Here is a 23608-nt window from a genome sequence, read left to right as displayed (position 1 = left end):
GGGCAGTTTGGAGGCTCAGTTTAGGAATTTACAAATATGTGTGTGCGGCCAAGTGTAACTCTGTGAGGCCCAAACACCTCCCCTCACCTGTGTAGCAAACGTTTATTGATCCCCTGAGTTGCAAGGTACCATTCTAAAGTCCTCATGTTGTTGACTCTGTGGATTCTCATCTAGCCTATGATGCAGGTAGGATTATTCCTGCTGACAGATGAGGGGACTGAGCCAAAGGGAAGTTAAGTATCATGTCCAAGATCACACAGCTATAAATGGCCAAGTCAGGATTTTCTTAAGTGTACAATGTAATGATTTTTAGTAGACTTATAGAGTTGTGCAACCGTGATCACCGCTGGGTTTTAGAACATTTCCATTACCCCAACGTTTCTCTCAGAGTCAGAGCCAACATTCAAACCCAGGCGGTCCGGCTCGAGACCACACTCTTAGCCAGCTTGCTGAATTGACTTTGTAATTCAAGGTTGAATCTGACTTGAGGAAACATCTGCCTGAGAACAACCCCCTCACCCACACACTTCTCTACATTTTGGCCTGCACTGAGCCGGCTGCTGATGGAGATCATTCCCTCTGGAGAGAGGAATGGGGGCATGGTGCCCTGTCATCTCCAGCCAGCTGCTGCCTTCACCAGCCTGGGCAGGGCTAGGACCCAGGGGCAGCTCCTCCCGTTCCCCAGGACTGGGCTGGGCCCCCAGCTGACTCAACCTGGTTGCACCCTGCACATGGAAGGTGGGAGACAACATACACCTGGCAGGATGGCTCTCTAGTGTTTCTGGGGTGTCCCCTAGGTGCCGGTGGGTGTGGCAGAGGTTCCCCTTCCTGCTGAATTCGACAAGTACTTGGAGTTGGGGATGGGAGGGAACAGTGTTGGGGATTCTGTGATATGATGAAGATTTCAGGCCTGCCTTGAGGTCCTGCCTCTGCCAATAATGTGGGGACTAGCCACTCTCTGGGACACAAGTTTTTCTTCCATTAAATGGGGATGGGTCTCAGTGTTTTCTTCCGTTAAATGGGGATGGTGACCAGTCTGCCTACAGAAGACTGCTTGAGGTTTGTATATCTCAGTGCTTTGAAGAGCATTAAAAAAAAAAATGCCCTAAAGCAAGGATTGGCAAATTATAGATCTGGCTCAAATCTAGCCCATGGCCTGTTTTTGTAAATAAAGTTTTATTAGAACACAGCCAGCCACACCCACTTACATATTCTTTATGGCTGACTTCCTGCTACAGTGGCAGAGCTAAGTAGATGCAGCGGAGACTACATGGCCCACAAAGCTGAAAGTATTTACCAGCTGGCCCTTTATTATTGTCAGGTCCTTCCTAACCCTGAGCTCTCCCTGCCCTTGCCTGCTTCAGTTCTTCTTCCTAGCATTGCTGTGACCAGAGGAGACTGAGGCACAAAGAGCTATCCTAAGGTCTCATCAGGTCCCTGAGACTGACATTCTCTGCAATGCTGGTGGTATCCAGCCCTTGGAAAACAGGTGGTGGGACGGAGGAGGGAGATTGATGTATGTTTGTATGAGGAGTAACCACTTGCTCTGTGGCTACCGCCATGCAAAAATCTGCTTGCACAAGGGTAGGCTGGGTGCAGCGGGTAAAATGCAGTCATGTGAAGGTGGTGATGGATTTTATTCCAGAAACTTACTTCACTTGAAGGGCTTCACTTAATGCAACTGCAATCCTAGTTAAGCTTCCTGCCTTCCCCCAGGCCACGGAAGGGTCTTAGGCTGCACAGTTATTGTTGTTTTTTGTTAATCCTCACTTGAGGATATTTTTTCCATCGATTTTTAGAGAGAGTGGAAGGGAGGGAGAGAAACAGAGAAACATCAATGTGAGAGAGACACGTAGATTGGTTGCCTCAAGAATGTGCTCTGACAGGGGCTGAGGATCGAACCTGCAACCCAGGTATGTGCCCTTGACCGGGAATCAGTGTGCAGGCCAATGCTCTAACCATTGAGCCACACCAGCCAGGGCTGCACAGTTGTTTTTTAAATGCATAAGAAAAAGGAAAGGTAGATCTTTGCAAATCCTGAGATGAGAGTCCAGGATACTTAATTAAAAATGCAGATTTCTAGGGTCCCAGGGTCTGGATTTTTACCAACTCCTAGGTGATTCTTTTGTACAGAAAGATTTGAGAATCCTGGGGTTTTCTTCCCCAGGTGGGAGATGAGCCATTCTCTCAACCCCCAAGACTTCCTGCAGGTTCTAAATAAATGTGTAGGAACTATGACCAACTCCTAATTCTGAGAGCCCCAATGCTCCCTAGGATGGCTGCTGACTCTGTTATCCCTGCACCTAGGGTCCTCTGACCTGTGTCAGGCCAGGCTGAAGGGTAGAAAGCCACGACCCCAGTAGCTGAGCGTTTCTCTCCCACCAGGCTCACACCAGCCTGCGGGAAGCTGACCTGTGCAGTGCAGGGCTGTGAAGGAGACTGTTGTTTACTCTTGTCCTCTGGAGGTGTGCTGTGGTTTGCTAGCAGTTAGAACACACACACACACACACACACACACACACACACACACACACCCCTCTCTGCTGCTCTATTATATAAGCTCCTCTGGTCTCCATAGTTCAGTTCAGAAAGACAAGCCCTCCCTCGACCATTGCAGACCAGCTACAGGGTGCCCCCTCTCTCCCAGCCAGTAAATGAACAATAATAGTATCATCATTAACAGTATTTCTTGAACCAGGCACTATGCTAAAAACTACATGTTTTCTCAACTGAGGAAACAGACTCAGAAGGCTCAGACAAGTTAAAGGACTCGGTCATTTCATTTCAGGGCATCCTGAGACCTCGTTAAGCTCAGATTCTGACACTGTCAACTAGGGAGGGAGGGAGACCACACTTTCAGCTGTTCCCAGGTGAAGACCTCCTGCAGGTCCGCAGGCCCTGCTTTGAGTAGCAGGTCCCAGCTAGGAAAGAGAGGGCCTGTTTGCTGTGCTTGTCCCCTTCCAGTCTCTGCCCCCAAGGCTCCTTCCTCTCTGTTCCCACTCCTCTGCTCTGTGGCTCCCTGCCCCACCTCAGCCCAACCTTCAGCGTCCCCTCTGCCCTTGGACAAAGGCCTCTCTCTGGTGCTAGGGTCAGGCCTGCTGGGGCTTGCTGGGACAGACTGGCCTTTTCAGGTTCCTGCCATGTGGACTTGTTAATTAGCAATGAAGGGCCTTATTAGCGCCATTGTGGGTTACATTCACATGGTGCCCCCCCCCACTGCTTCCCTGAACAGCTGGGGCTCCCCTAGCGGCCAAGGATTTGATATTCCACCTCAGTGGGCTAGAGGTGGGGGTCTGTTTTGGGTTTCTGGGTTACTCTGGGTCAAAGCAACAAACTCCCCCAGCTAAAGCCCCACCCCTCCTAAGCCCCTGGAATCCGATTAGACCAGTGACCAGTGCTCCTGGGGTCATCTGGGGGCCCCTAGCAATTTGGAATCGTACATCATCACCCCAGCCTTCATCTTTTCCTGCTAGCTTCTCCCTCCTCATCCTGATTTTTAGAGGCTTTCTGCAAAGTAGGAGTAATTATCCCCATTTGAATCATGGAAACAGCCTGAGGACGCGCCCAAAGCAGACAAGTATTACATGGGGAGCTGGGGTTCTGATTCCCAGGTTCATTTTTGTCCTCTGGCCTCACCAGCTTCTGAGACTCACTCTGGGAAAACGAGACCAAGGGAAGAGCTGCTGGGTCCCTGCACGTTTTCCTGCTGCACTGGCTAAACCCAGCGGGAACTGGACTCTAGAGTTAGCTGCCTGGGCTTGAGTCCTGGCCTTTTTCACTCCCCAGCTGTGGGACCTTGGGCAGGGGACTTAACCTCTCTGAGTCTCAGTTTCTTCATCTGAGAAATGGAAATAAAAGTACCTCCCCCACAGGTTTGTGAAGGGCACTTGGAATAGTGCTTAGCTCATAATACAAGCTTAATAAATGTTAGACATTTACACTTTTATTATTAATATTTTTCTAGTTTGGACCTGTCTAGGATTTGGGGAAAGAACTAAATAACTGTCCTGGACCTCAGTCTCCAAGGAGCCCCAGGGGCAGCTTTGGGGCTGGGTGGAGGAGCATTTTACCAGGCTGCCAACCCTGAACGGTGAGAAAAGAAACGCCCAGGACCTGGTGGGAGGCTCCTTCTTTGGGGAGAAGGGAAGAGAAAGGGGCTGGGTGTGAGGCAGCAGCCTGTGCCCAGCCCTCAGCTTCCCCAAAGCTAGCCATTCCCCCTCCACTGAACACGCATGTACACACACGTGCACACACACAGCCCCAGACTGAGAACCAGGCTGGCCTGTTTGGGGAGGGCAGAGAGCCATGTGCCGTGTGTAAGGCACTGCAGTATTCGTGCCCGGAGCCCAACACTATAAATCGGAGCCCTTTATGGGCCCTGGCACCCCTGCTTCTCTGTGACCTTGGGCCAGCCCCACCCACTCTGGGCCTCAGTGTCCTCATCTACCCAGAACACAGCCTCAAGTGTCCAGACTTAGAGTTTCCCCTGACAAAAGAGCAATGGGCCACCTGCCTCCCAGTGGCTTTCACCCATGGGTACAAGTGTTCACCCTTTTGCCAGTGACATGCCTGATTTGGCTCAGCCCAAACCCTTGATGATAATAAACAGCCCCCCCAAGTACTGAGCACAGACTATCTACTAGGCGTTGTGCTAACCTGTTGCACACTTTATCTCATTCAGCCTCACACCAACCCGCCCAGCGGGGCCCATTGCTCACATTTACAAAGATGAGACAGCCTCAGAGATCTAGTAACACTCCTAAGGCCCCACAATTGATAAGAGGTGGAGCAGGGACTGGAACCCAAGTTCGGGTGAGCTCTGTACCCACAGCCTCGACCCCACACCGTCCTGCCCCCCCTCCCAGCTGAGGAGTGTGGCCTGCCTGGGGCCTGGGCTGTGGCCATCTCCGAGCCCAGCCACCCTCAGCCACCATGGAAATAACCCCATGGCAGTGGCAGGGTCGGGTTCCCCTGAGGAGGCCTTGGAGGAAGGGGCTGCACTTCCCAGGCTGGGATCTGGGGTGAAGCTTCCAGCTGAAACAGGTGTGGCGCCAAGGACTGTTCTTCAACCAGGTGTCTGGATATTCGGTGGTAGTTATGTGAACCCAAGTCCCTGAGAGAGTGTAAATAAAAGCAAAGCCGCCCTCATTTCCTGTCAATCTTTGGGGGAGGAACGTAACCACAGGTAGGAATCCTGTGCACGATCCTGTTCAGAAAGAGGACTCACTTGTTTTAATGATCAGGTCCGGATAAATGGAGGCAGGCCTAGATTTTTCTCCTGTTTTATCGCTGCGTCGTTTTTAGATGAATTTGCCAGAGAGGGTTGAGTTTGTATCTCGACAGGGCTGTGGTCCACTCGGGGCTCAGGCTCTGCTCAGATCCTGCTTCCTGGGTCTCCCAAGGCTTCTTGGCTTCTGGAGTTGCTCCGGGGATCTCCTGAAGGGGCCTGCCCCCTTTCTCTGGAAGCTTCTGAGTCCACGGTGGCTCTCTTTCCCGCCTTCTGAATCCCACCCAGATGTTCCTCAGCCGCCTCTGTGGCGAGCTCAGAACCTCTGAGGCCACCAAGGACCCTTCCCGTGGAAAAGGGTGGTGTAAAAGGCACACGCGGGGACATTTCCAAGCTTTAGTGCGGGCAAGATGCTAGGATAGGGCCCCTTGTTTCTTTTTTTTTGTTTCAGGGCTTAGGTTACAGATAAATGAGTATTTACACGGCAACATGCTGTCTTATAACAAATTATAAAGGAACTCAAACATTCATAGCATTTCTGAGTGTATGTCAATATACTGAAAGCTAACAAATTGATTACTATAGTCCACAAGTTATCACAAAGTACTTCTCCAGAGTAAAATTCTTTCTTTGTTTTAATTGAATTTATTGGGGTTATATTGGTTAATAAAATTACATAGGTTTCAGATGCACAATTCTATAACACATCGTCTGTATATTGTACTGTGTGTGCCCACCCCAAGTCAAGTCTCCTTCCATCACCATTTACCCCCCTTGTGCCCCCTTCTACCTGCCTCCACCCCCCTTCCCTCTGGTAATCGCCCTACTGTTGTCTGGGTCAATGAGTTGTCTTTGGACCTCTCCTTTCTGATTGAGCAGAAAGAGTCTCATTGAGACCTCGGAGGGCAAGTTGTCCTGCCTCCGCTCTGTCACCTTCTCATTGTCTCTTCCTTCCTCAAGAGTGGCCTGGCCCCCCTTCACCCCCTCAGTTGAGGGGGGGCCGCACTTCAGTCCCTGACACTATGATCCCAGTGGAGCTCATGTACTTCCATAGGAAAATCCCCAGGGTTGGACTCTGTTGTCTTTCTGTTTAATTGTGGACCTTGACTTTGAAGCTCAAAAAACCCCGACCCTGACCTTGAACCCTGGAGGACCTAGCTTATGGCGGTGGCCACACTTGCCTCACTTGCTGGCGTGCCTTGCACAATCATAAGCCAGCCCAGGTATGAGGGGCCCAGGGAGGGTCTGCCAGGTTCTAGCCACAGCTCTTTTTAGGGGGCAGGGGGGCAACATACATTTATTATCTTACAGTTCTGTGGACTAAAAAGAAAGTGCCAGCAAAACTTCTTTCCTTCCTGGAGGTTGTGGGGGAGAATCTGGTTTCTTGCCTTTTGCAGCCTTTCCCCGAGGCCGCCTGTGGTCCTTGGCTCGTGGTCTCCTGCGCCCTTTGAAGGCAGCAGTGGCCAGTCAAGTCCTGCTCCTTCCCTGACTCCCAGCCACACCTCTCAGAACCCAGAAATCAAACTGGACTTTCAAGAGGTGCCCCGCCTGGGCCTTCCACCCCTGCCCCCCCCAGCCCCTCCCCTTCAGCGGCTTTTCCAGAGAACAGTTGTGTTTTTAGAAAGGATTCCCCTGCTGCAAACAGCCACAAACCAACCGAGTCAACAGTGCCTGGTAGTCAAGGCCGAGCCATGGAACCTGTGAGATGTTTAGAGGGCCCACGTGTGTGTGGGTCCGATCTGGCTGTGCCCTGGCCCTTCCCACTCCTCCCCTGTCCTGCTCTGTGGCCAAGCTGAGCCTCCCTTCCACTGCCCCTGGGACCCCCGCCCTCCCACCCATGTCCTGTAAGTGGCGGGATTAGGAGCCCTTCCCTTTGGGAACAGTGTGTGTAGTGGTTCTGAGATCAGCGCAGACCAGAGACCCCAGCTTCACCACTGACTGTGAGGCTTTGGGCAGGGTATTAGACCTCTCTGTGCCTCAGTTTCCTCACCTGTAAAATAGGTCATGCAATGACCTAATGATCATGCAAATTGCTTGGGACTGTTTTGAGAATGAAAGGAATTAATAATGTATAAGATGCCTGGCCTGTTAAAATTGCTCCATAAGTTTTACCTATTATTTCTACTATTATAGTGATCATCTTGCCAGGTAGCTTGCTTCTAAAGTTCCCAGACACACAGACACACAATAACAGTAACCATTAATAGCATGACAACTCAGCTGTAGAAAGGACCCCAACTCAATGCAGAGATTAGAGAGAGGGCCTGTCTTGGAGAGTGTGCTTCTCACCGGGTCCCTGTGTGAGTCCCCACCCCCACCCCCCACTATTACTAAGGGCCTGCAGCCATATCAGATCTAAGACCTTGACCCCCACACAGCACTATCTAGAGAATGTCCCAGGAGATCCTGGCGCCAACACTCAGACTCTTGGGAGCCAGAGAGAATCCGGTGGGCTTTAAGAGTAGCTGCTGGGTATCTCCAGTTATCTCTACTTTTGTTGGTTCTAGTGGGGCCAAATCTGAATTCTCTCCTGTCTTTCCCACCCCCCTGCCCCACCCCCTACTCTTGGTCTCCAGCCTCAGGCACGGAGCCTGGCAGCCAGGACTGAGGAATCCTGTCTGCCTGTGCATGCAGCGGCCGGGCAGCCCTGGGAGCTGGAGCGTCCTGGGATGTGGGGAGCACATGGGAAACTGGCCCTTTTGGCCCTTTTGAGAGATGGGGAGTCTTTTAAATGCACTGGTTGACTCTCTGCCTGGTAGGGCAGCAGACAGGGGACTCTGCCCCCTTTCCCAGGACGTTCCCAGGAGTTTCCATGTCACATTCAAAGCCCAGATTGTCACGTAGAGGGCGATGGCTGTACAGGTAGGAAATGGGGATGAATGTATTCTGATCCCAGGACCTCCCTGACAAGCTGGGTCTCTTTTGAATAAATTATTTAATTTTCTTGAACTTTTTTTCTAAAGTCATGTGCAAGGGGGAAAGTAATCACCATTCCTTTAATGCTTCAGATAGTAAGATTCCGATCAATTGGGATTTTAACCTTTCTTCTCTTTCCCCTTTGGCCGAAAGAGAAACTCTCTCGTGGCCTAGTTAAGTGTACGTGAGGCCTCCTTGCTTGCGAGTGACATAGTAGGAGGCCCACAGTGATCCCTGCCTCTAGGAGGTGACAGTGTGAACCTGAGATGGGATGTGAAATTCTTATCACTGTGTGTAAAGGGTCATGAGAAAGATTGGTTGAGAAAGTGTGGATGGCTCCTCACACCCTCCCCGTGGCTGTAGAAACAGCTTGGCGCACACACCCAGTAACTGGAGGAAGATCCTGTGTCATCTCTGTCAGTCTCTTACTGACTTGAGCACTTACTATGTGCTGGCCACACTTACTCCTCACAACAATCCTATAAGGTTGGCACTGTTATCACTCCCATTGTACACATGGGAAAACTGAGGCCAGAGAGGTTAAGGGACACAGCCAGTCAGTGGCAGAGCTAGGATGTGGACCCTACTGTTAGCTCTTTCTGATCTGCCCTCAAACACAGCCATGCACACAACCATTGGTGGATTGGGGACTGGAGGAGTCCAGAAGGTGGGCGCTGGCCCACTGGGGGCAGCAGGTGGCCCCATCGACTCTGCTTGTTCCAGATTAGAAATTCAAACACTTGAGAGAAAAGCCGGCTTGTTTCCCTCCTTCTCTCTGAGATAAGCTTTAGCTGGGGCCTTGGCCTAGCTCCCAGAGCCCCAAAAGGAGGAACGACTTGTGGGGGTGAGGGCTTAAGACCTGGAGAGGCTGGATCAGGAGAGAGATGGCTGCTGGGAGCTGAGAGCCCCACGAATGCTGTAGAAGACCCCAAGAAACCACCCCCTGAAGTCCCTCCCAATCCTGCCCCATTAGCACCCCCCATCTGTAGGATATGAGTTAAGCGGCCAACCGCAGGGCCTGGCTTTCCCTACTAGAAACTGCAGGGCAAATTAAACCCAGTGGCCAACATGCCTTTGATCTCCAGCTCACCATCCCCCCTCACTTATCTCCTCTAGATGGGATCTATTATGGAGACAATCGGTTTGACACGGTGAGCGAGTCAGGAACAGCCACCCTGAAAGCTCGGCCAAGAGTTCGGCCCCTACTGACCTTCCTTCCACTGGTGAGTACGATTCTGCTATGGGGTCTGAGGGTCTGCTCTGGACGGGTCAGATCAGCTACCACGGAGGAGGAAGAACCACCTGCCCTGGGCTAATGGACATCAGCCTCACCCTCTGTCCATTCACTTCCCTCCTGATGCCAACCCAGGGTGGCTACTGGGAGGAGGCATGGCTGAGACTCACAGGCAAGGCTGGGATTAGGGGTGTCAGCTCCTCCAGTTGAAACCCAGGGAGAGGTAATGGGGAACTTGTGTGCAGAGGCAGTGCAGTGGTGGGTACTTCCAGCTAAGCAGGGTTCATACTCCACAATCATTGGTGGCTGTCTGCTCCGTGCCAGGCCCTGCATTAGATGCCGGGATGCGGAGATGACTGAGCCAGCATCGCTGCTCTCAAGGCAGGTCAGCACGAGTGAATAAACAGACTATGAGAACATGGGCCAGAGCAGGACCAGCTGGTTCAGCAATAGGGGTGGTCAAGGAGGGCTTCCTGGAAGAGGTGACATCTGAGCTGTCTCAAAGGACAAAGAGCAGTCACCCTTGAGAAAAGAACATTTGGGACAGATTTTTGTGTGGGTCTGAAAGTGCAAAAAAACAAAAACTTCCTTCTGGAGCCTGCGGCGGGCTCTTGTTCTTTGGCAATGGAGACAGCTCTGTGACTGGTTCTGTTTACTGTGATAGGAGTCCCCGGGTGTTCCAGGACACCCTAGACCAGCACTGTCCTATAGAACCATCATGGGAGCCTCACATGTAATTTTTAACTGTCTAGTAGCTACCTTAAAAGAAATAGGTAAAATTAATTTTTATAACATATTTTACTTAACCCGATGTGTTTAAAAGATTATAATTTCAACATTTAGTCAATGTGAAAAATACCAGAGACATTTTACGTTCTTTTTCCACACTAAGTCTTTAAAATCTGGTGTATTGCCCTCAGGCCACACACGTCCCACTTCTGATTAGAGCCGTTTTAAGTGCTCAGCAGCCACGTGTGGCCACAGCTACTGTGCTGGACAGCCCAGGTCTAGAGCCTCAAGAGCCAGCCCCATAAATTCTAGGTTCACTCCTGTCTGTCGGATGGGTCCTGGTTGGGACAGTACCTGGCGTCCATGAGGGTTTGCACCACCTAGACTGACAACACACCAAATCTGGGTCTGAATTCCCAGGGCCTGTTAGACCTCAGGCGCCCACACCTTGGCCCTTGGCACCGGCAGCTTCTGCCCAGCACTGCCTGACCCAACTACCTTTCTCGCTCCATCACCAAGTATTTTTCTGGTTTATCCAACCTCACCAACCAGACCCTGAGGTTCTAGATGGGCTAGACTGAACCTTACGTTCTCCTTGCTGTATCCCCAAGGCCTCTCTGTGGAGGCCTGAGCACACAGACCTGGAAATACGTTAAGTAATTTATTTTCTGCTTATAAAAACAATGCTTAGATATTATAGACAAACACAGAAAGTATACCACCACCAACAAAAAGGTATAAAGCAAGTGAGTCAGCCCCTACCTTTGTTTCCAGAGGTGCATAAACTGTTACGGGGTCATTGCATCCAGAAATGCGGACTAAATCATTTTCTATTGCTGGAGGTAATTAGATTCTCTCCTCTCACGCACCCCCAGCACACATACTCAGGTCACAGAGGTGTGGGCCCAGGGCTGACACACCCGTACCTGTTCTGGTTGTTAAAATATTGGAATAAATGGCTGTTGCCCCTTGAGTGGCTCCTGCTGTCCTGGTTTCTCCCCCAGATCTGAACCAGCAACTAAAGCAAAGGTTAATGTGGCACAGCTGAGTTTATTCCAATTGGCTGGCATCCTGTATGCCCTCCACACTTTGTGACCAGGGCAAGTCCCGGCCTTTCTGCTCTCCTCAATTCTGGTTTGGACACTCTGGTTAGGTCTAGTTTGGGCCAACCAGGGCCTGACTCAGGGGCTTTGCAGACCCCAGTCAGGTGGCCCCTGGAGGGGGCTTGGCCGGCTGGTCATGCCTGGCATTCTGAGGCCGCCTTCTGGGAGGGGTCCTTCCAGGCAAGCCTCAGAGCCAGCGCCAGGGCATGGGGCCATCCCCCCAGCACACTCACACCCCCTCACTGGTGAGTGCCGGAGGATGAACGCATGGAGAACTGCCAGCTCAAAGGGGTCCACACTAGCTTCATTTTACAGAAGCAGGAACTGAACCCCAAAGGGGAAGTTCGCCCCATGCCTCGGTGCCGGGTGAACGGGGAAAGGCAGGTGGAGAGGCTGCCACCATCCCAGGAGTGTGTCAGTCAACAGAGCCGCCCTCTCAGGAACGTGCTGTCATTAATCCCCACTTTACAGATGGAGAAAGTGAAGCACAGAGTGTGGCAGTAACGTGTTTAAGGTCACACAGCGCTTAAGTGGCAGAGCTGGGGTTTGAACCCCTACGGCCAGGCTCCAGGGTCCAAGTTCTATTGGGGCCATCCTACTCTCCCTCCCCCACTATCTAGGAGCCTTTTCTTCCTCCCAGCACCATCCTGCAGAACTACCTGCATCTCCTGTCTGCCTCTGTCCCCTGTCCAGCACCTGGACCTGCCGGCATCACGGTCTCTTGCCCCTTTTGGGTCAGACCCTTTGAGTCCATGGTGAGGCTCTGGGCCACGTACGTGCGACGTTGCTTACAGTTTCAGCAGGGGTCTCTCAGGCCCCCAGAAGCGCTTCTATGAGGCACCTTTAGATGAGGAACGCTGACCTGATGGCCCATATCCCCGGGACATCCTGACTTAGGTAACAAGACACAGAGCAGCCCCAAAATCTTTCATCACCTGTTCCTGGGTTGAGGAGAATCTGACTCCTCTCCCTTAGGCTCTGGGCCAGGTCCTTTGCCTTCTTCCAGCTGGGGCAGGAGGCCGGGAGAATGAGAGGCAAGAAGACAGAGTGCGGGTGTGGTTCCCACACATACACGCTCCCACACCCGTCCCCCGGCCCCTCCAAGTCAGGGTGGGTGGGGAGGGGCACTGTCCTAACCAGCCCGGCCTCGCCCCTCCCTGGCCTTCTTCCCACCCGGGGAAGCCCAGCAAGGCCCGTGCTCTTCCTGAGCTGCCTGGACCTGGGTCCTCTCCTGCAGGCTGCTGCTGGCAGCCTCCCCCCCGAGCCTGCAGAGGGACGGGCGGAGGAGGGGGCAGGATCGGGGTCAGGACAGCAGCAGGTGCTCTGCCCCTCCCTGCGGCTCCCTCACCCTGGTGGAGGTGGGAGTCAGAAGGCTAAGAAATGCTCTCTCGGGGTCCAGCAGCATAGGCCAGAAGGACCTCGGGATCCCTCGTGACTGGCTTGGGACCCCCGCTGACCCTCGGGTAGCTGGCACCAGTCCCTGCTCTTCACCCACGCGAGGGTCTCCCCTGCTGTGACTTTCTGTGTTAAAGTAGCTCCCAAGCGAGGGCAGGAGGCGCGGGCGGCTCTCTGGAGGCCCCCAGAGAAGCCGGGCCCCTCGACACAAGGGCCATTCCCAGAGCTCTGCTTCCACTTCTGGGAAGGGCAGTGTTCCAGTCACCAGGGTCACCCCACTTCCTGCTCGGAGAGCTCTGAGGAACTGGGTTACAGTCGCCAAGCTTCACAGCTGGGGAGGCCCTCGGTGCCCATCTGGATGAGAAAACTGGGGCCCCGGGAGCAGAGGGTCCTGCCCCTTACACGGCTCAATGAGGCAGCCATGGGACCCAAGCTCAGGTCTCCTCTCAGGCTGGTCCTGTCTACACCACGTGGGCCTGGGCTGAGGCAGGGGGAGGCTCCTTTCTCCCCACTCACTTCTCCTTCCAAGGGGAAGTCCGGCCCAGGGCTCAAGCCAGAGCCTGTCCACAGCTTTCAGAGCTGAGTCGGTAGAACAGCCGGTCGTGGGAGGGTTATGTTTCTCTCCGGGGTTCCCTCTTGCCCTCCCCAGGTCTGAATGAAACCATCCCCAGGGTGATACATCTGAGGAATTAAAAATTAAGTGCCAATGTGGCAAGTATGGGGAAACTGGCCAGACAGGTCCCCAGGGGTGCCCCGGGCAGTGAGAGCTCCCTGGTCACCCCACCCTCTGAGTCAGGCAGGCCTGGCGGTGCCCGGGGAGGTGTCAGGCTGGGCTCGGGGCAGGCCCCCACCTGCTCTGGACCCCTGCCTGGAAGCTCAGAGAGAGTCCATGTCAGCTGGATTTCTCCTTTCCGCTCCACCCCTGCTGCCAGAGCTCGTCTCTGAACTTGGCCCAGGCTCCCTCTGGGGCTGGTGTCGGAGCGCCCTAAGTTAGCTGGGCAGGGCGATAGTCATTATTGACTTCTGACAGATTCATGTGGCTCACGTTGGCTGGAAGGGTTGTGGGTGAGGGAGCTCTGTGTGCTCATGTGGGAAACACTCATAAACATGCTCATGAACTTGAACTCCGCGTGTTCATGTTAGAGACCTGCAGGCAGTGTACAGATGGAGCTCCCCTCTCCCCACCTGGCTCCTTCCCGGGCAGTGAGGGCCTCCGCCTGAACCTCCCGAGCTCCATCCGCACCCTCACCCTCACCCACATCAGCCACCCCTGGGCTCAGGGGTGTGCGCCCCAAGCTTGGGCTGCCCTCAGAAGGCGTAACCAGGGAAGAACCTCTAGTGGGCTCAGGGCCATCTAAGCAGGGAACTCTGGGGCCTTGGTACCTGTCAGGGTCAAGAAAGGGAGTGAGGTAGTTTCCGAGGGCATGCCCCCTGGACCCCTGGACCCCTTGCCCTGTGGGGGACCAGAGCAGGGCCCTCTGCAGCATACAGTCCAGGGCAGGGCCCAGGTACTCCGGGTCTAAGAGCAGTTCTGGGGTGGCAGGCAGGTCCATAGGAGAACGGTCTCATTGGTGGGATTCTTCTCTGGCCCCCAGGAGTAGGTATGAGCTGTGTCAGAGCATGAGGCTGGAGCAGGGGAGCAACTGGGCTCCTTTATAGAATGCCCACTGGTTGCCGATTTCAGAGAAGCTCCTCTGTTGGGCACACAGACCCCCTACCCTCCCACTCCCCAGCAAAGCGACAAAAACCTCTGGCTGGGCTTCACACAGCTAGAGACCTGGTGCCTGGACAGGTTTCTTTGTGGCTTTCACTCTGGGGTCCCATCCCCCTGCTCCCCAGCCTACAGTAGCGCCCCCAACCGTGTCCGGCTCTAACTCTAGCTCAGGGTCATCTCCCTCACCCCCTGCAGCTACGCACCCCGCCCAGAGGTGCCCCAACCAGGCTCCAGGAGGAATCGGGTGCGGAAGTTTGCATTCCACAATGTGTAGCTAAGACTCAGAGCTGGCCTGTGCCCAAGGTCAACCATGCGTTGCCCATTAGCCCAGCCCTGGTGACCCACCTTGAGGTTTGGCTGGGTTTTGAGGAATCCCAGGCATGAGGATGTGTGTCCCAGGCATGAGGTGGCCAAGGGGGCAGAGCTGGGGCCATCAGCAGGGTGAGCCCTGCCCCGTGAGCCTTGGTGGAGCAGCAGGGAGTTAGCAGCTGGCTCTGACCCTCTAAAACTTTAAGGGGGAGCCCAACCTCAACATCGAATAGTGTTTTCCTTCCTTCCTCCTTCCTTCCTTTCCTTCCCCCTTCTCTTCAACGCTGAGATGTTTGTAGTCAAAAGGGCAGTAGGGGATTGATTCCCTGCGACCTGACCCTGACCGTGGGGAAGCACCATCTCTTCGGATGCGTGTGCCCAGAGCTCAGACCACTGCTGCCCCACTGAGCCTTTTTAGGACCTGGGGGAGGAGAGCCGAGCCCAGGGGAAATGGCCTTTCTTGAGCGCTAACTCTGCAGCATGTCTTCAGGTGTGTGGCAGCATACGAGGAAGGTGGGATTGTCCCCATTTTACAGATGAAGAAACTGAGCCTCAGAAGGTGAGGGAGGGGCACATTTATTGATCACAGACCACGTCAGATGCTCCCTACGATTTGGGACAATGAGTTGAACTGAGACTGCCAATCTAGCCTACCTGACTCCAAAGTTCATGTTCTTTTCACTTGATCTCAAGAATTAAAAAAAAAAGTCACTATTGTATTGGGTAATTTTTTAATTATGAAGGAAACAGAAGTTCATTGTTAAGAACCTAGAAACAGATGAGTATAAGGAAGAAAATAAATATAAATATTCTTGGAATGGCACCCTGTCCCTAACTTCCCCTAATCATCGCTGGTAACTTTTGTTATAATAGGCTGTGGTGGCTTTGAAAGGGCTGCTGGGCTGAGCTGGGAGCTGCCTGTGTCCCTCTGTGAGGTGAATGAGGTGACCCATGATCTTAGCTTCTGGGCGTTGTCAGGTGTGGGGACAAGGAAGGGCTGAGGCCCAGTTTCGTGGGGAGTGCCCCACCCGGCAGGGCCAGGGCTGGACTCTGCCCCTGGTGTTGAGCAAGGGCTGCTTGTGGGCCTCGGGCAGGGAGAGGCGTGGCCGTGGCCCGCTGCCCACTGGCCCGCTGGGGGGCCCACAGCGGCTCATTTGCATGTTCTCAGTTGGTTTCCTTGCCCACAGGTGGGTGCACCTCTCTCTTGGTGTGGGGCTGCCACCCCTGAAAGGTCACAGCCCCCTCTCCCCCGAGCGAGTTCGAGGTGCACGCCAACCCCTGCAGGGAGCACTGGGTCTATCCCTCTCGCAGGGCAGGTGCGCGAGGGTGGGGCACAGCCAGCCCTGGGACTGGCTGCAGCAGTCGGAGTCCCGTGTGTGAAGCCAGCGGTGACCTCAGGCCCAGCCCTGCCCACTTGGCCTCACCTTGAGGCTTCAGGAACTCCTCCCAGCTGTCCTCCTGTCCCCCACCTGCCCCTTTCCCTCTCTAGAGGCAGAGAATAATCTGGAGACAATGACAGATTCTGTCCCAGCTCCCTGTCATCAAGGGCTGGCCCGGAGTGTCCAGGCCACTGCCCACATGGCATAGGTGAGCTGAGTCACAGAGAAGACCCCTATGGGCTAGCTAGAGTCACAGAGCACCGTGGTTGAAGGGATCCTTAGAGAGCGTTTACAGCGGGGCAAGGTGGCCCAGAGAGAGAGGTGACTTCGCTCCCAGTTAATGGGTGGTGGGGCTGGCACCAGAACACAGGCTGTCCGCCTCTCTGTCCTGCGTTCTTTCTATCACTCATTCATTCATCTGGGAAGTTATTCGCTCAACAAACATTTGTTGAATTGCCTGTCTGCGCCAGGCATGTACAAAGAATTGGCTCACCCACAAGCGGGCTGGACTGGGGCAGCGAAGACTACTGTCATCTACCATAGGCTCAGTTTTTCCTGGAGGAAGAGTGTGGGGCCAGTGCTGTAGTGGTGGAGAGGGCAAACTCTGAGGTTCCAAAGTTGGCCCTGCCACTTACTAGCTGTGTGACCTTGGGCAGTGTACTTAGCCTCTCTCTGCCTCAGCTTCATCTCTAAAATAAAAACAATAACCTGACTCTTAGGGTTACCCAATAACCTGGGCTGCTACATGTGAAGTCCTCAGAAAGGTGCCTAGCACATAATAGGCTCCTAATCCATGTCAGCTGTAATAATAATGCACACAGGTAAGGAACACACGGGGAAGAGAAATTAAGTCAGGCTGTCCCGGCCCAGCCCACCTGTGGGTCTAGTGATGGCCAATTCTTTATACATGCCTGCCACAGACTGGCAATTTAGCAAACGTTTGCTGAGTGAATAACTTCCCTGATGAGTGAATGAGTGATAGAAAGAACACAGGACAGAGAGGCGGACGACCTGTGTTCTGTCACTAAGGAGGGTTTTATGATAAGCTGGGTGTGTGGTTGATGACCAGGCTGGAAAGATAGTGATATATAAGATAGTGATATATAACTAGCTATGGGCCCTTGGGCAAGTCACTTAACCTCTCTGTGCCTCAATTTCCTCATATGCTAAATGGAGGTGGCAATAATGCATCTATCTCATTGGGTCATTGCGAAAAGTAAGTTAAGAAATGGAAAATGCAGAAAGAGTACCTGGTTCAGTGAGTCCTAGGAAAACAGCAGCTGTTATTACTGTTAAGATTGAGAGTATCGGAGGGGTGGAAGGAAGAGGGCATGTGAGGTGCTAATGACCAATGGATGGAAAAGCTCTAAGTTTCCCCCCACACTTTCTCTCTCAATATTCTTGTCATTGCTTTGTTTAACTTTTTCAAATTGTAAGATTGGTTGGGCATTGTCCCGAGCACCAAAAGATTGTGTGTTTGATTCCTGGTCAGGGCATATGCTGGGGATCAGACTCAATCCCAATAAGCGGTGTGCAGGAGGCAGCCGATCGATGCTCATTCTCACATCGATGTTTCTCTCTCCCTCTCCTTTCCTCTTGCTCTAAAAATCAATAAAAAATATTTTTAAAAAATTGTAAGATACACATAACATAATACTTACCATTTTAACCAGTTTTAAATGTACAGTTCAGTGGCATTAAGTAACTTTTTCTCTCCAACCAACCCTAACATGCAAAAAAGCTGCAGGAGTGGCTCAAAGAACTTCTAGAGCCTTCGCCCAGATTCACTGAGCTCTGCCATAGTCGCTCCCTTCCTCACTCGACAGACACACACAGTGTTTTCCCTGAACCCCTGAAGAGTAAGTTGAGACATGTCCCTTTACTCCTAAGTACTTCAGTGTGCGCTACCTAAGAGCAGAGACTTCTCTGTCCAACTATCAACTCCAGGAATTTAACGTCGATGTGACACTATTATCTAATACACCTTAATATATATTCAATTACTGCCGATCATCCCATTGATGTCCTTCATGGCACACCCCTCCTCCCATCCAGGATCCAATCCAGGATCATGCATGGCACTTGGGTGCCACCTCCAAGCCTCTTCTTTCCTCAGTTCTCTGAGGCTCAGAGGCAGGTCGGGAAATTCAGCACCCGTGCGGGTGGATGCTATCTGCACCTGCGCATTTGCGCACTGAACCAGGTCACCACTGAGCAGCGCGCCCCATGCCAGCTGCCTCTGTCCTGTGGCGAGTGAGGGGACCTCACCTTCTGGGTCTGTTTTTCTAGGACTAACTTCTTTTTTTTAATTACTCCTCGCCCTAGGTTATTTTTTCCATTGATTTTTAGAGAAAGTGGGAGGGAGCAGAGGGGGGAGAGAGAGACAGAGAAACATGGATGTGAGAGAGACACACTGATTGGTTGCCTCCCGCACACACCTCAACCAGAGCCCAGAGCTGGGAGCAAACCTGCAACCCAGGTATGTGCCCTTGACCGGGATTTGAACCCATGACCCTTCATTGTGCAGCCTGATGCTCTAACCGCTGAGCCACACTGGCCAGGGCTCTAGGACTAATTTAAAAATGAATTTGTATTTGCCTTCTCTGAATACACAGACTGGAAGTAGGAACAGCTAAATGAGCCACCAGAGCCCGCGTGGCACAAGTGGGATGGAGCAGGGCCAGCGGGAGCTTGGAGATGTGGGGCTGTGTTCAGTTCAGTCCTGAGGCCCCTGGAAGGAGGAGCCCCAAGGGTGGTGGGCGGGGGAGTGCCACAGCACCTCAAGCATGCGGTGGGGCAGCGGGTATGTCCTGGGCCTCTTGTATTTGGGGACCTGGAAAAGCCTGAGCTCCACCTGGACGGCTGCTCCAAGGCTGCCCAAGAGACAGACCTCCATCCTGCGGTCTTGGGAATCTAATGCGTTTGCAGAGTCTTTCGGATCGAAGCATGGGTGAGCAGTATTGCCTCCAGCCCATAAGGTTCCTCCACACAGAACTGTACTTAAGCACTCAGGGTGCCACAGAAGGTGCTTCCAGGACTCCAGGCAGCTTAGTGCTGCTTTTCAGTGTTTCCCCCTTTGTGGGGGCGAGGATTGGATGACATGATCCTTCACCCAGCACTGATTTCCTGGGTTAGGAATATTATCTCGCTTGATTCTCAGAATGACCCTGCAAAGTTGGAAATATTATCTCCATCTTATAAGTGAGGAAAATGGCTCTTGGTGATTTGTAGAGAAGGTAAGTTGGGAGGCCTAGGTTTGCACTCTGGCCCTGTTAAGGGATTTGAAGTAACATAGGTAAAGCGCTCAGTATAGTGCTGGCACACAGTAGGTACAGAAATGAGAGTTTAACTTACCGTCCCCACCCCACCTCACCACTGCTCATCAGACATCACACTGCGGGCAAAATTCAAAGCATGAATTTTGATGCGAAGTCCCCAAGTCTTTCTACTCTCCAGATATGTTCAAAAGAGTAACCAGAGATCTCAACCTGGCTTTCGAAGGCCTGGCCTCCACCTCATCAAAATCAGTGTATGCATCCTCAGTGGATGTGATTAGACATGGGTGGTGGGTGGGTGTGCATACGAGTGTGCACTGATGGGCTGGCGCTATACCTGCCCGGGGTCAGAATCACTGGGTTTGAGAGGTGTCGAGAGCAGGTGTTTAGTGGCCGTGTGCATCAAGTAGAGGCAGAAAAGGAGACCAGATGATGACGAGGTCATTCCAGCTGCATAATCCTTTAAGAATAAGATGTTGCCCAGTTGGTGTGGCTCAGTGGTTGAGCGTCAGCCCATGGACCTGGAGGTCATGGTTCGATTCCCGGTTGGGGCACATGCCCAGGTATCAGGCTCGATCCCCAGTAGGGGGCGCACAGGAGGCAGCCGATCGATGATTCTCTCTCATCATTCATGTTTCTCTCTCTCTCTCTCCCCCTCTCTAAATCAATTAAAAAAAACAAGCATACTTTTTTTAAAAGAAGGTGTTTGTTGCCCCCAAATGACCAAAGAGTAATTTTGAGATGACCCTTGGTAACCCAGTATCTTGTAGATATTTCTGAAACATCAACCTGCATCCCCCTTCTTGTATATTAAGCCATAAAGCTTAGAGGGTTGGTGCCACCAGCCCATGAGCGTGTAGCCTGGTGTGACTGGGGTCGTGTATAGAGCACAGTGCAAGGGGTATTGTCGTTAGAAATGGACGAGAAGAGGCTCACAGCCTGAGCAACACCAGCGTCGGGATGGCCGGGAACCAGATGAGGGGGTGGAAGGATGGCGGGGGGAGTCGGTCAGGCACGCAGGGTGGGAATAACAGGTGAGCGGGAAATAAAAGTTGGCCGGGAAGTGGGAGGCCAGGTTGTTAGGGACCTTGGAAGCTGCCGCGAAGTGCTCTCCACTCTTCAAATGACAGGTGTGAGGACTTTGTTGACATATGGAAATGTGTGTTTGGAGAAAAAAGCAAAATGCAAAATAGTATGTACAAACCAACAGCTGTGCAAACACACCCGCCTGTGAGGCTTAGCGATCAGGAGGCACCGCAGGGGGGAAAGCTCCGGCTCGCCTTTCCACCCTTTTATTTTCTCTCCCTCCCTGATGGAAACTGAGAGGGAGCAGGAGGCCAGGCTGTGGGGTCCGGTTTGGACTTGTGGACACCCACTGGAGTCATGCTGATTTTTTGTTGGTTCTGTTTAGTTTTGTCTTAATTGAAATATAATTCATACACAGTTGATTCTCATTACTTGTGGATCCTAAATTTGGAAATTCACCAACTCACTAAAATTTATTTGCTACCTCAAAATCAATACTTGAGATGCTTTGGACATGCAGAGGTAGGAGGGTAAAAATTTCAGTCACCGGCCCTAGCCAGTGTGGCTCAGTTGGCTGAGCGTCTTCCATGCACCAATAGGTCATCATTTCACTTCCCGGCCAGGGCACATACCCAGGTTTGGGGCTCAGTTCCCAGTAGGGGGTGTGTAGGAGGCAGCAGATCAATGTTTCTCTCTCATCAATGTTTCTCTCTCTCCCTCTCCCTTCCTCTCTCTTAAAAATCAATAAAAACATATTTTTTAAAAATTCCAGCCCCTGATGCACACATTCCCCGCTGAGGTTGAATAAGACCACACTTTGCTTCCTGTCTCAGCCCTCCTGCTGTAAGCAGCGCCCTTTTCTGTCTCGTGTCCTGCCTTCTGTATCTCTGTGCTTTTTGTTGGCGATTTCACTGTTTCCCATGGCCCCCAAGGTAGTGCCGAAGTGCTGTCTAAGGCTCCTGAGGGCAGGAGGGCTGTGTTGTGCCCCAGGGAGAAAATACATGTGTGAGATAAGCTCCTTTCAGACGTGAGTTATAGTGCTGTTGGCCACAAGTTCAGTGTTAATGAGTCAACAGTGTACATGAAACAAGGTGTCTCTAAACAGAAACACACCTAAACAAAGTTATGTGTGGATCGGTTGATGAAAACTATAGCTGAGGTTTGCAGGAACCTAATCTTGTATTTCCCTCGGGGCAGCTTTACAGACCACATTGCCATGAATAGCAAAAGCCAACTGTGTCATAAAATTCACCCTGTGAAATGAGCCCTCACCTGGACGGGTGTGGCTCAGCGGTTGAGAGTCGACCTAGGATCCAGGCGATCGGGGTTTGATTCCCCGTCAGGGCACATGCCCGGGTTGGGGGCTCGCTCTCCAGTCAGGGGCACACAGGAGGCAGCTGATCAATGACTCTCTCATCATTGATGTTTCTCTCTCTCCCTCTCCCTTCTTCTCTCTGAAATCAATAAAGATAAAGAAAGAAGGAAAGAAAGAGAAGGAGGGAAGGAAGGAAGGGAGGGAGGGAGGGAGGGAGGGAGGGAGGGAGGGAGGGAGGGAGGGAGGGAGGGAAGGAAGGGGGGAAGGAAGGGGGGAAGGAGGGAAGGAAGGAAGGATCCCTCGATACTTCAGTATATTCACAAGGCTGCGCACCCGTCACCATCACAGCAGGAAAACGGCCTCACACAGCAGCAAGTTAGGGATTACCTGTCCATCTTTCCTTATCCCCTCATCTCTCTGCTCTCTTCCAGAATGCCCAGGAGAACCATGGCCTGGCTGTGCCCACCCCCTCTGTCCCAGAAGACTTTGCAGACAAAGAAGTGACAGGTAAGAGGACCCTGGGCTTGGGGCTTGTCCACCTTTCTTTCCTCTTTAGGCCCAAGGATCTGGCCCACCTCCCCAGCTGGTGATAAAACTGGGGTCCCCAGGCTGCTTGGCTACTGGCTGCAGTGGGTGGGGGTTGAGCCAGGGCTGGGTAAGGCGTACTTCCAGAGGGCTAAGGATGGTGTGGGGCCAAGGCCAGAGCAGGAACAAGGGCAGCAGGAAGTGGGAGAAAGAACCCTGGAGTCCGACAGGCCTCGCAGACCTGGCTTTGGATCCCAGGGCCCCTACACATTAGCTTTGCTCCCTTGGGCAAATCACTTAACCCCTGACACCTGTGTATCAAATGAGCAATGGAGAAGACAGCTCCAGTGCCACTGGAGTAATGAAGTGCTGGATGGGATACAAGTCACTTCTTGTCATACCTCTTGCTCAAAATCTGCCAAAGACTTTCCATGTCACTCAAAGGAAAGGTTCTTGACAGGCCTGGCAGAATCTGGCCTCACCTGGACTCAGGGCCTGCTTTCTTCCCTGGCTCGCACTCCTCCAGCCAGCCCACTCTCCTTGCTGCTCCTTCAATACCCAGGCGCATCTCCACCCCAGGGCCTTTGCACTGCACTTCTCTCTGCCTGGGCTGTTCTACTCCTGGACATATGGACGGCTCTCTCCCCTACTCTTGCCCTCTTGGCTCAAATGTCACCTTCTCAGCGAGGTCTTCTCTGATCACTGTTCAAACTGCGCCTCCAGCACCCCTCGGTTTTTCCCTCATATTACTCATCCTCTAATGGTAATAATTGACTAATGGTCTATCTCATTGTCCCATTATAACATAACATCCAAAGGACTAGGATTTCTACTAATTTTTGGTTTTTGTTTGTGTGTTTTTTACTGCTGTATCCCAGCTCCTAACACTTGGGATGTTAGAATGTCAATGAATGTTGCTTCTCCCCTCCCCACTCCCTTCTGTTCTTTGTAATGAAGTCAGGTAGCTGGAAGAGCCCTTCAGAGCTGCACACTCCCCGGTTTGTTATGCTCTGTGCTAGGAACAAGAAGGAGGGAGAAAAAGGGATGCCGCTAAGAGAGAAGCAACCAGGATATCCTGGCTGTCTGCAACTTTAGGGAGAAGCTGGGACTGGGTTCAAGAAGGGCATGTGAGCTGCTGGCCCCTGTGTACCCAGCATCTCTCTAGTGCCAGGCTGTCCTGACACCTTCTTTCTACACCCCCCCATTCCATCCCACAGTCCAGGGCATGTTCCAGAAGCTGGGCTCTTGGCAGATTTGGGGTCTGCAGGAAGCAGGAGTTACTCATACAAATTGTTCCCTCCAAGCTTTCATCTAAACTTCCTCGCTGAAGTCTCCAGGCCCATACCTTCAATCCATGACTTCTTCTCTCTTCCTTTCCCTGTCTGTCTTACACAGTCTGAAACATCAAGCACAGGTGGTAGTAATCAATAGTAATCACTATTCATTAAGTGACTACTCTGG

At 52.5% G+C, this 23608-nt stretch overlaps 1 protein-coding gene across 1 annotated transcript in view; it reads left to right on the top strand.

Moving 5' to 3' along the window:
• LOC308558384 (uncharacterized protein C6orf132) overlaps nt 1-23608 on the top strand; it is a gene marked incomplete at its 5' end in the record, with an annotated part of 32690 nt that overhangs the window by 1475 nt on the left and 7607 nt on the right. Inside the window, 2 exons of the mRNA XM_081140048.1 lie at nt 9260-9366; nt 22054-22129. Of these exons, the coding sequence (XP_080996174.1) occupies nt 9260-9366; nt 22054-22129 (183 nt within the window). The remainder of the gene's footprint in view (nt 1-9259; nt 9367-22053; nt 22130-23608) is intronic.

This window comes from Miniopterus schreibersii, assembly GCF_964146895.1.
Source record: "Miniopterus schreibersii genome assembly, chromosome: 6".
Classification (NCBI taxonomy): domain Eukaryota; kingdom Metazoa; phylum Chordata; class Mammalia; order Chiroptera; family Miniopteridae; genus Miniopterus; species Miniopterus schreibersii.
This window is presented reverse-complemented; position numbering and strand designations above follow the sequence as displayed.